The sequence below is a fragment of the Tyto alba genome, unplaced genomic scaffold (genome assembly GCF_018691265.1).
Source record: "Tyto alba isolate M040663 unplaced genomic scaffold, T.alba_DEE_v4.0 Super-Scaffold_2, whole genome shotgun sequence".
Taxonomy (NCBI): domain Eukaryota; kingdom Metazoa; phylum Chordata; class Aves; order Strigiformes; family Tytonidae; genus Tyto; species Tyto alba.
Window position 1 is genome coordinate 82,289,592 of NW_024881282.1, and position 12,516 is coordinate 82,302,107.

General features: G+C 42.7%; 1 protein-coding gene across 6 annotated transcripts in view; it reads right to left on the reverse strand.

Moving 5' to 3' along the window:
- Positions 1-12,516, reverse strand: part of ELAPOR2 (endosome-lysosome associated apoptosis and autophagy regulator family member 2) — a 100,904-nt gene that overhangs the window by 25,265 nt on the left and 63,123 nt on the right. For 4 of the 6 annotated variants that reach the window (XM_042792422.1, XM_009970513.3, XM_032985823.2 and 1 more), the window contains 6 exons: positions 7,426-7,621; positions 6,671-6,818; positions 5,435-5,521; positions 2,954-3,059; positions 2,152-2,304; positions 976-1,064 (listed from right to left, as the gene is read on the reverse strand). In XM_042792422.1, the coding sequence (XP_042648356.1) occupies positions 976-1,064; positions 2,152-2,304; positions 2,954-3,059; positions 5,435-5,521; positions 6,671-6,818; positions 7,426-7,621 (779 nt within the window). Of the gene's footprint in view, positions 1-975; positions 1,065-2,151; positions 2,305-2,953; positions 3,060-5,434; positions 5,522-6,670; positions 6,819-7,425; positions 7,622-8,920; positions 9,773-12,516 lie in introns of those variants that run through there. The other 2 variants (XM_032985825.2, XM_032985826.2) reach the window with 2 other exon arrangements.

The following is a 12,516-nucleotide window of genomic DNA, read 5'->3' on the forward strand; positions in this document are numbered from 1 at the left end:
TTAAAGCACATGAACTCTAAGCTGAATTTTGGAACTGGCTGACCAGGAGACTCTAAAATACTCCATCCTGACAGCAAATATTAGGGCAGCAACATACAGGTGTTATGGATTTTGACTACTCGCCATCCCATCCAGATCTGAGAGAGATGTGAAATGGAAGAAAAGAGACAAAACAGGCTTGACCATGTGTCCACACCTCTGTGGGTTCCATATCTCAGTAAACAGGAGTTTCTTCTCCAAATCCTACCAAAATCCCCACTTGATTGCTGGGACAAAGGGCACAAGATCTCTACCAGCAGGTCCTCTATAAGAGATTCAGTGGATCTAAGATCTCTGGGTGAAACAATCTACTGAGAGTTCAGGTGTTTTGAGGCACCCCATGAGGTAATCACATTATTAGCAGTTAAGCTCTGCTGCTGCACATGAATATTCCCAGGCTACTTATATACCATTATTTCAACAGATCACAGGCTCTTCTTTGATGCTAAAAGCAATTTATGCAGCCACTCTTCCTACCTGGAATAGGTATGGTCACGTCCAGTGCTCCTGTGCCATGGTAGCACCTGAATCATGCCTGGGCATTGCTGGCAAGTTGTCACAAACCAAAAGTATGCCAGGAAAGATTGCTAACTACTAAACAGTAGGATTTATTCTGGTACAGTACTTCACCCTGTGCTCCAACCCTGTGTTTTTTATGAGCAAGGAGGTAGTACCAGTGACTCAGTCAAACTAATCACAAGTGCAAGGAGTTTAGCATTTTGTGACAGATCCCTTAAGAAGACCCATGACAGATGGATAAATTCTGGACAGAAGGCACCTAAAGGACGAGTCCAAAACCTCAGGGAGATTCAATGCTAGAAGCAAAACTGGGAAAACAGTTGGGAAAGAGATTCCTAAAAACGCTACCTTGTTTTCAATCCAAGAGATTACAGTTAACTCAATGATCTTAAAAATAGTACAGTGTCTTCTACTTACTTTTCCTTCCTTATCACATGGGGTATGGATCTGGAAAAAGTCTTTGTTTGTGCATGGAGGACGCTCTATACACCCACTGGATCCCTCGTCTAAAAAGAAAGGGTGAGGAACAGGATGTTAAACTACCAAACGGTCCCTGGAAATAATTGTAATGATCTTAAAATCTGGAGATTAAAATGAGTCAGCAGAAAAATACAAAATGAGAATGAAAAATCAAACACTTAATGGAGTCTACATGAACCTTCCCCAGAACTGAAGTGGGAGAACATGGAAAATACCAGCTATGCTTTTACTGTCACACTGAAATTCATTGATTCAGTACAACCAGGGAGTCACCCAGACCCTCACCCCACCCCTTCACCTTCAAGAATTAAATTGTGTAGTTTTCCAAGCATGGGAACATGTTCTCAATTAATAAGGAACAAAACCACTCTAGCACATTAGAAACTTCCTTATATCACTGGCCCAATTTTTCCTCTCCTCAGATACTTTTTTGTAAAATTTCCATCCCCATCAGGAGCACAGGCAAAGGTCCCTAAGTATTTGCCATAGTCTGTGATAACGGGCACCATGGTTGGTAACTGATACTTTAAAAACTTTCATATAAAACAACTACAGGGAAGAAAATTGAAGATATTTTGACCATGAAGAATGGATTGTGCCTGTGTTATTTGATGATCATCAGCTAACCACAGCTGAGAATACAGAGGACTTTGGAGACTAGGGTTTGCAACTACATCACCACATCTTCCAACAACACAGGAGGCAGGGACAGGCCAGGAGAGGATTTGGAAAGGAGATTCCTTGAAACTTGACAAGTCTGAAGGCAGCGATGAAGCCAGTTCAGGTCATTGCCAACAGATAACACAAATTACCACAAGAGGGCACAGCACGACTGCTACTATCTAGAAGAACTGTTCCCTTGGAAGTCACAAACATCTCCATCCCTTCATGTTAGTGTAGATGACCTTATCCAAGACTGACTGTGGCCCATTATGTACATGTGTGCCCTCTGAAGCTTGTGGGAAATCCCATCTTCATTTTCCCTTTGCATATCAACTGGACACTAAACTTCATTTCTGGATAAAACCATTCTCACATCTGTACACAGAAACACATTATGACTTTACGTACTCAGACTCTCTTGGGTTTGTTTAACTCATTTGATTTAGGTACCTGAATAATACATTTCTTCTTTACACTTGGTGCACTCTTTAGCTCCTTTCTCAGAATAAGTATTTCTTGGACACATCTGGCAGCCAGATGACCCTGGCTTGTCACTGAATGTACCAGGCTTGCATGCAAAGCATTCAGACGTATATGCAACTCCTGTAAGATAAATTACATGTAAAGCACTGAAAAAGAGAGGTATGTTCTGTAACTGCTGCCTACCTGCTTATGGGGGAAAACAAGTCAGCTGCATGACAAAGCTTAAAAATCATAGTTTTTCACCACTTGCTTTAGACACTTTGGCTTTGCTGGGTCATAATTTAGGTCTTTATTCTTTGCCCCTCAACACAAGTCTGACCCATGTAACAACCTTGTATGACACGCCAAGTTTGATTACACTTAGAACAGCACCAAAAGAGCAATCCTACATTAATTAAGTTATTTAAATAACAATTTAACTGTCATTATTATTATATATATATATCCATTTATTATCGTTGAGAGGTTTACCAATAAGCATGTTCTTTCTATACTACATTAAAGAAAACCTGTTTATTCCTTTTTCTCTATATTTGCTAAGCCAGCCTTCTCCAGTAGGTGGCATCATTTACCAGCTAAATTAATTTTTCAGCCTTTCCTTGACAGTGTGAAGTTTTGCTGTTCTGTTTCTACACTTCAGAGGAGGAGACAGGGGACAAGGAAGCTAAAAAAATCCACTTCGGTGTGGTAGACACACCAGTAGAAATGGCACTTGTCAAACACTGGGACAACAGAGTGAGACAAGACCTAAAAGGCAAATATCACTTACCTTCAATTGTGATGTTTTTCACCAGAACTGGTTTTACTACTTTGGACCCCATGAGAATCCCTGTTGTTCTCCAGTATAATATATTGCTACCTGATTTCAGAGTTACCTGCAACAATATGCATGGCAGTTAGCAGACATCCCCTCACCAATTGTTTTACTTCTTACTTCCATTACTTAGATTTCTTTCATTCTAGCAGTAATACTGGCTTTTCCTAAGCCGTTTAGTGAGTCAAGAAGTAATGGGGAGACAGCTAGGCAGGTACTGTAGAGACATCTCCGAGGAGTGCCAAAGTGTGTTTTATAAAAAAACTTCTCAACACCCCAGATTTATGGAAAAACACCAAGAGCTGTTTCTGACCTTGTTGTAAGCAGAACTGGGAAAAAGCTGTTCCTCCTTTTATCCAGCTATCCCTGGCACTCAGGAGCTTTTATCTCTATCTCTATGTTCAGGTATAGTCAATCAGTTTGTTTTTAAAGCCTTGAGAAACACTTTTACAAAGAAACCCAACATGACCCAGAGTTCAAAAATCCAGGCTCACAAGTGAGTTTTGTCTACAGGCTTTAAAAATCAAGCTCTGCCTGCAGCTAACACTACAGCATCATGCTCAGTAAGCCAGGCATGTCCCCAGCAGCAGTCCTCTCTGTCCTGCTCATTTCTGACCCTGAACGGCAGATGAGATGCAGAAAACAGCCTGGTTTCCAACTGCCTTGACCTGCTTGTCTTCACAGCGTGGATCAGCAAGTGGCTGCACAAACCCCTGTGGTGGCACAGGAAGGGGTGGTGGCACCATCTCTGCGATAAGAGGCAGAAGGAAGGCAGGACCACTTCTTTAAGCAGCAGTGGTGGTGCCTGATCTCTTCAACTCACCCATGTAACTACAGTATCACTCTACTCACTAAAAGCAGCAGGTTTAGCAAGACCCTGCCTGGCCTGCAAAGCTGTACCACATCTACTACCTCAGTGCAAGATACCTACTGCCAACACAGTGATACTGGCCTGAAGGTGCTATATTTTCACACAAGGAACAAACTCTACTAGCGTAAGGGTCCAGGATAATGAGATTTATAGCAGTGCTGTACAGGTCTGGCAGGTCCTCAGTTTCTGTTCAGCCAGGACAAAGAGTCCAAAAATTCAACAAAGTAGAAATACAGCATATTGCATCTCTCACTCCCCAAACAGCTACCATCCAGGCACGCAGAGGAGAGACGGGTGACCACAGATAACAGCAGAACTGGGGCCATACTAGACCAAACGTCATGTTGTGTGGTGTAGAGATAGCAAATATCAGCTCCGATGCAGCAGGACTGGCATGCTGAAAGCAAAGGCTGCAGCAACTGTACAACTGGGCTCAGAGAAACCACCATGACAGCACCACAGTGCAGACAAAAGACTTGGGGAGAGCCAGAATAGTCATCTCACCTAGCTCATGTGTCTACATTTTAGCCATGCATCCAAGCAACCTTCATAGTCAGTGGAGACACTGCACATCCCAGATGGTGAGCTCAGATGTCACCATCTCCCATGCAGATACTACCTACATCTCTCATCTCACTCATGTCAATGCCCTAGCCTTGGATTTAGCTCTCAGCCCATGCCACTCACCCCTCCTCACACAGCCCTCCTGCCTCCTGATGTGACTTATGTGGGACTTGCACCTGAGTTAAGAGACACTACCAAGCAGACCTGGCTTGGGAATACAGTTTCTTCTCCGGGAGGATGAGCAGAACATGGAAAATGAGACCAGGCTGCTTTCTATGCCCATAAAAAGCCTTTTTCTTCTGGCATGATGTCACCATGCTGGGCCTTTGTTGGTATGGCTCTGGGAATTAGGGTGTGATGGTATAGTGAAAGCCAGGTGTTACCATGAGCTAATGAGTTGGTCTACACATGGTGTGTGCACCCAGCAAACTCAGCCAGCTGGGTCACGAACCAACCAAAGGGCTGCGGTTCCTAATGGGACATGCTTGTGTCGGTGCTGCAGGAGCCACCCTGGTGCTGCCAGCTTGCTTTTCAACCGGTTAAATCATCACAGAGCACAAGCTAGGTGCCATCCAGCTCTTCTGCACACAGCTGAGAACAAAATGCCCATCCTGCCTGCCTCCATAGACACATTCTGCTCCCGCCACTCTGCTGAGCAACAGGGAATAATCTTGTGTTCTCATGAGCAAACAACTGTTGTAGAAGATTTCAATTACAGTCATGCAGAGTGACTGTGGTGTGTGGATTTGCATAAATCTATTTAACCTCATAAAGCACTTGATTCAAAGCCCAGGGAAATCAATACAAAGTCTTGCATCTATATCATTTGCTTTGGGATCAGACCCCTAGAGATCTCAGTGGCTTTGTCCTCAGTGCTAGGAAAGTTGTGCTTCTTCAAATGCATTCACAGGATCTGGCTCTTGTTTGCTGTCTGCTCAGAGAAAATCATAGACATTTATAAATGGAAAAAAGCTTCATGAAGAAATTTTTTGCACACTTACAGAATGAGAACCCCATTCCCCATTGTCTGTTAGCTTCACCCACTTGTCTGCTGTGGACTCCATCTCCTTGCACTGGTCATTTTGTATCTGTTAATAAAAACACAAGATCAGTGGCCACAATCAGATGCATCTCTCTGTCAGCATATTGACTGCTGGCTGTAAATGATAAGATTCAGTTTTGTTCCTTTTGTCTACATATTTAGGAGAGCAGCTGCCTTACTAGTGGCAAAAAAAAAAAAAAAAAAAAAACAACTTTCAAAACCTGCTAGCAGCTTAACAATATTTCCAATGACCACCCCTGATGCAGATGGAAGAAGAGAGCAGGAGAAGATCTCAGCCTTGTCCTTTCACTATATGGTCAGACTCAGATGATGAGCATCTTGTCTTAGCTGCTTCCTCCTTCTCCTGAGCCCACCAAGACCAAATTCCCTAAAATCCAGAGGCCATGGGCTTCTAAGTCACAGGGGAAGTAGAAGTGGGTGGGACAAAGCTAGAAGACATACTGCTTTCTCTGCAAACAGTATCTGCTATGTCTTTGTCTCCCTGCTACCTGACTTCACTAGGGATGAAAGTAATGTTATCAAGGGAGAGGCAACGTGATCAACAGTCTGCCTGACAGAAGTGTGAGGTTGATTGTCCCTTGCCCAGGTCCAGAGCAGCTCAGAAGCCTTTCCTTGCAGCAGGGTTTGGTGCATGGCCCCACAGTGATCCGCTTCTTTCTTCTCATAATTCTCTTCTCTGAAGAAAAAGTATCAAGTCCCTTTGAGGCATAAGTTGAATTGCTCAGCTCTTATTCCACTAGGGAGAAAGGCCAGTTCAACACTCCCTTACTAAAGGTTTCCACGTACTAATGTCTTGGAACACCTCAGGTTCTGAATGACTACTTTGGAAGAAATCTTTTGAAACATCAAGTCCCTTCAAAGGCATCTTAGGTCAAACACTCCCAAACTGAAGCATCTACCACCAACAGTTGTCTTGTAAAAGGCTGGACTAACAGGGGCAGTCATGACCCCTAATGGAAAAATCCCAGTGCGTGGTAGATAGGATCAGTTTAGCTTGAGTTTTGAAGCTGAAATAAATGCCAAAAGGCACCAAAGTGACTGAGAGATAGGAAGGTTTTTTCATCTTGTTCAGCAATAATAAGCTATGGACATATGGGGAATGTAAAAGGAGGAAAAAAGAGTTTCTAATGATTCTTAAAATATAAAGTCAGATTCACCACATAAAAGGCCTTACAAAAAATTCAAAGAAGATGTTGTTGTCAATATACTGGTATTCAAAGAAGACAGAACCAGATTTCTTCAGGTGCACAGCATAGATGAGAGAAACTGTACAGTCATCCCTGTTCGACTCTATGTAATTCCCCCGAGGCGTCCATGAAGAGCTGGTGAACATAAATAAACCAAGCCTCAGCTGAGATCACAGAAACAGATTTTTCTTACAGTACTATGCAAAAACATGTTACTTAATAAAGAACCCGGAATCCCACAATAGCTAATTGCAGCGAATTTATAACTTTATTACTGGATTCCCATTTATTTTTAATGTGAATATAATATTTTTCATTAAAACCATGCATGGGAAAGGATACTAGGATCCAGCCTACATAGGAGAGATTTATTATCCCTAGGTTCAACATACTTTCAATTATATTCAGAAACAGCTGTCTGCAACAACCATGGGTCTCTAAATAGGCTGTAAAAGTACCTTTTAGCCACATTTACTACACCATGACCCTGCAGCTTTCCAGCTACAAATAAGAGCAGCTCCATGCTGGTCTTAGACACACTAGCTGCTGTTGAGCCTGAGGAGACCATGATGACAGCAAAGAGATGGCTACAAATTTCACTTTCCAGCCACTCTTGTTTGCCATTAGTAGGGCTCGTTACTGTTTGGAGATCTTAGGTAAGTCACTAAGCTGGCTTTGTGCTGTTGAGCTGCCTCGGGTTCACCCATGGCTGCATAACCCAGATGCAAACAGAAATTCTTACTTGTTGCAGCTGTCAGCTTTATTCTCAGCCGAGCCAACCGCCGTGTCCATGAAAGTTGCCACGTTGGAGAATCCTGCCGGCAGCTCATCCCATTCATCAAACTTGATCCCACTACCCAGCGAGTAGGTCCCCTCTGCACATTTGCTGCACATCTGGTTCTTCATCTCCAGGTACTCACCAGAGGCGCAGGAGAAAGCTGGGGAGACAATCGTTTCCAACATATGAATGGAGAAATTAATCCAAATTAATTTCCATTAATTTTTTTGCCACTTAATTAACTGAGAGTGAACTGTCACTAAAGGGAACCAAACAAGAATGCCACAGCCCCAGGAACTCAACAGCTGAACTAGCAACATTGGCTGCAAAATTGAGATGTTCACCAGTGCCTGTTTTCACCGACGTGGCAGCACTGAAACCAAATCTCAGATGACAGCTCCTGATTTGCAGCTTGTCTCTGTTGGCAAAACAAGATTTAGAAATGAAATCTCTACCCACAGACTGTGTCCAAAAGCAATTTGTGAAAATGAGGGCTTGTAATACAGTTCTCCTCACTCTTGCTCACCCATCTGTTACACTTTGAACCCAATTAAAATCACCAGCACCTGAGAGCCAGAGTAAATTCGTATCACCCACCCATATGATAGTTAAGAGTGCACAGCAGCACACTGATGGTAATGTAAGACTACAAACCTCAGCTGAGAGTTGCAGACCTAATCCAAGGCTCTCTCCACATTTCTCCTCACATGGGCTATCTACAAAGCCTTGAATATCTTGCCTGATAGACCAGGTGGATCTTTGAAAAGATCACTAGTGGGCCTGTGTCTTGTAAATGAGGATCTTTGACAGGCATGATAATAGCATGCTGAGAAAATAAACACTGGTTGCCAGCACAGCAAAGATTGTACTTAAACATATGTAACTAGAGGAAGTATAATTTAGAAGGAATCTTCACAAAGTGCTTTTTTACTATCTCTAAAATTACTTATTCCAAGTAGCTACATGTCCCTTGTTCCAGCCTGATCACACCTCTACCTGCTAAAGGAAGAATATCCCTTTTATATAGAGGAAACCCGGAGAGCAGCCGAAGTCCTGTATGCCCATGGAGCCCCATGTCTGTGCTGGAAATCATTAACTCCTGCCCACACACTCATTTCAACAGCAGACCATCCTGCCAGCCATCCCCAACCCCATGCTGCACCACGTCCTCTCTGAGATCGAACATCCTGGATGGAAAACAAATGAGCACTTGCTGCAGAACGTATTTCCTATATTGCTTGCAGATTTTTAAACTTAACTGTGCCAGTCTAGTCAAAGCAGGATTCAGAACAATGCACGCAACTCACATCCCAAGAAATGGTGGAATTTTTTACTGTTTCACGCGTGCCACATTGTGTGGTGATAGGTATCTCATACACTCACTTTGAAAGACATAAACCCACTAGTCTGAGAAACTGTAGGATGAGACCAGACTGCTAGCCAAAGTGGTGAAACTGACCCAAAACAACTTCTGTCAGTTAAGTCCCAGCATATTCAGTTTTATAGATGTGCTGACGTTTATCTAACTGCAGAAAAACTTGTTTAACTGCAAGTACTTTGATAAAGTCATGGCTGCGTAACACCAATTTCCATCTGAATCCAACTGTAGTTCAGGCTCTCATTTCTGTTCTGAAGCTCACAGCATTTCTTTGTGTAATTGTCCTTGACAGGCAGCACTTGAATGCAGATAAAAGGTTCATTTTGGTGAAAAAAATCTGTCAAATGGTCATTTTTCCCTCTAGATCATACCAGCATACTCTGAATTTGAACCAGTGGACTTCAAGCCAACAAATCTGTTTTTCTAACCCTGTCGCTCACTGGTGATGGACCAAGAAGGAAAGTGGGCAGGAGCCTATCAGGGATGGGTGCTGGGGTGGATATAAACAAGGAAATCCTGCCACAGTGGATTTCTGTGAAAGATCGATAGGCAAAAAAATTCACACTCAGTGGAGGCAAGTGGTTTTCTGTAGGCAGTGGTACATGACACAGCAGTACAGCTAATATCCCATCTGATGACTTCTGCAACCTCAGCTCAAGCCATAGGATGTACCTGCAGCTGGGCTCAGAAACACAGCTTTCTTCAGAGACTTGGAGAAAAGTAACAAGCACTTCCCCATGCATCTGAACTGACACCACACCTTCTACAACTTTCCACCTTAAATGAGTAAAGGCGTTCTGACTCAATGCTTTAACATTATTAATAAATCCTGCCCTATTTTTTTCTTTTGAAGGGTGCAGAGAGAAGCCACCAGGAAGAGAAGTAAAAATATTCGAATCCTTTACAGTTTCTACATTTTTTTAAGACAGCTAAATAGCAAGAAATGAAGAGTGCTGTTTAACCACATGTTCCAGATATGTGAATTTCAAATAAGAAGTCAGTAACTGTGAGCAATTCACTGCCATAATGAAGATGCAGAAATCAGCAGAGCCTCCTCTTTGACTGCAGTGAGGTTGAACAGAGATTATTGCTTTAATTGATCTAATATCTTTTAACTCATTGCAGGCTGATCATTTCAGAGAAAAAAAGGGGTATAAGAGATCAAGCAGGCTGCCACGCAGGACACCTCCATGCATCACCCTCCTTTCAGGAGAGAGATGAGCTACCTTCTTATTTAGGTAAGGAATTACCTTCTTTCCCTTTTCTAAGAATCGTATTTCAAAGGCAACAGCATTTCCCGTCAAAACACATACGTCTGCAAGCAAACTAGCTCTGAGCATGCCAGCTGCTTGCCAGGTTCAATTTGGGACTGAATGTGGCTAATGGCAACACGAACCACTTTCAACATTGGAACAGATGCATCATTTGGTCTCATTCCAGGCAGTTGGGAGCGGCTGGAGGGGGATGGGGAGGAAATATGACGAGCATGGAGATGGTCTCTTCTCTTAGTGTCGCACAACTTGATCTTCTAGCAAGAAGGGAGACCAAAAGCCAGGCCAAACTCTCTTTAATCTAATCACCATCGATTCAGGATACTGTCCCAGCTGGAGATGGGCGGGTTGTGGCCATGCCCAGAGGGACCCTGCAGAGCAGAAGTCCCCTGCGATGGGCCAGGAGGCACTTGCAGGGGGACAGGGCACAGACAGATGATCTGTCCCAGGGCACTGGTGGTTCACCTTGCTCGCAGCTGCTCTATCTCACTAAGACGTAGCTGAGCACAGATCTAGAGCTTACCAGCAACTGCTTGTCCACAGAAATGGTTGATATTATCACAGCACCACTGTGTTTGCAAGAGTGACACATTCATGATGCTGTCAACTGAAAGGACAGCATCACCTCATAGGAAGTTAAGGTGCAATGTGAAGTTTCAGGAATCTAAATTATATATTTTAGATGTATGCTTGATTCATCCTCCACTATACCCTCCCTCTTGCTTCAGACTCCAGAGAGAAAATTAGTCTCCTGGCTTAAATGTAGCATTTGCGAATACTATCTGCCTCTGACCCCAGAGCCCATTTGTTTAAGTATCTGATACCTAATTTCTGGAGAAAACATCTCTATTGAATAACTCCTTATATGTCTACCCTGCTTCAGAAAACTGAACTAAGGCTACTAAATCATGTAGGCTTTTCTGAAAATCTGTTCCAGAATCAACAGTATGGATCCTGTTTGAGCATCACTATTCCCTCTCCCCCTCTGACTGCAAACTTTCCTATTATATGTTTCAAATATCAGTTTGGGTGCTACACACCAACTTACACATCTCAACACACATTGTAAAGACTGAATTTGAACTTCTTTCTTTCTGTGAAAAAAACTGTGAAATGCATTAAAATATTTCATAATTTGCCCCATCATGGGCATTTTTAAAACTGGGAGAACATTTTCAGAGGCAGTTAGGAACAGCACAACATACTGAGGTGCTGGATACATGGATGCCTTCAGAAGCTCCAGTTAAGCTGATGCAATTATTGGTAATGTGCAGCTGTAGCTTTTTTAAAAAAATACAGAAAAAAAAAAAAAGTTTTAGTTTGTAGAGTCACCCAGACTTGGTCACAAAAGACACTGTAAAGTACTGATAGATAGACACTGCCACAGGCAGCTACACACATTCATACATGCATGCAATAAAACTGACTCCAGATTCACGTCATAAAAAATTAACAAGAGATACAGTACTAATACCCACCAAAACCATTGTATAAGTCTTGTCAAACAGACCTTGTTTCATTCTTTAAAATGATTACAAGTCGCTTGATAAAGGTGACTGAGTGGATGTAACAGACTTAGGGTTTCTAATACAGTTAACTTAGTTTTGCATGTCATTCTGATAAAGAAGGTAGTACCACACAATGCAAGTAAAGCACATCTTAAATAGATTAAGAACTGCCTGAGTAACAGATCTCAGACAGGGCTGTCAGTGGGAAACTATCACTGAGCAAGGAGCAAGGGGGCAGCTTTGCCTGCGCCAGGGTTAACTCTGATGGCTGTCCGCATTTTTATCAACTATCTGTGGGCTAATAGAAAGGGAATGGTATTCAAATTGGCTGGTGAGAAACTGTTGTCAAGCCTGAGCCCACCCAAAGTCAGCGTGCTTTAACAGAGTCAAAGGTAAAGACAAGCCACTGAAGGCAAGGAGTGCCAGCCCTGCCTGCAGAAGGCTGAAGCATATCCTGGAGAGCAGCAAGCGTGAGGGTTGGAGTGGACCCACTATTCATCAAGAGCTTCCCCTGTCAAGGCGTGCAAAAAGCCACCAGTGAGATCTGTGAATATATTTAGAGGTGGAGATAGGGAAGTGTAGGATGAAATATGTGCATTACAAGCAAGGACATCATTCTAATACTGAATATAGTTGTGATTCAGCATTTTTAGGAGGTCAATGCAAACCAAAAGGACTTTACATGCTTTTAAAATTAGGGGTAATGTCTTACAGTGAGAGATCTGAAGTGCTTAGTCTATTTAGTTTATCAAAAGAAGATTGAGTCAACTTGACTAATATATAAGCATCTCCAGGGGAAGAAGATGTACGATCCCACTGGAGTTTTTAATCAAGCAGAGAATTGCATAAGAAGAACTACCTTCTGGAATCTGAACCCAGACAAATTTAAATTGGAAAT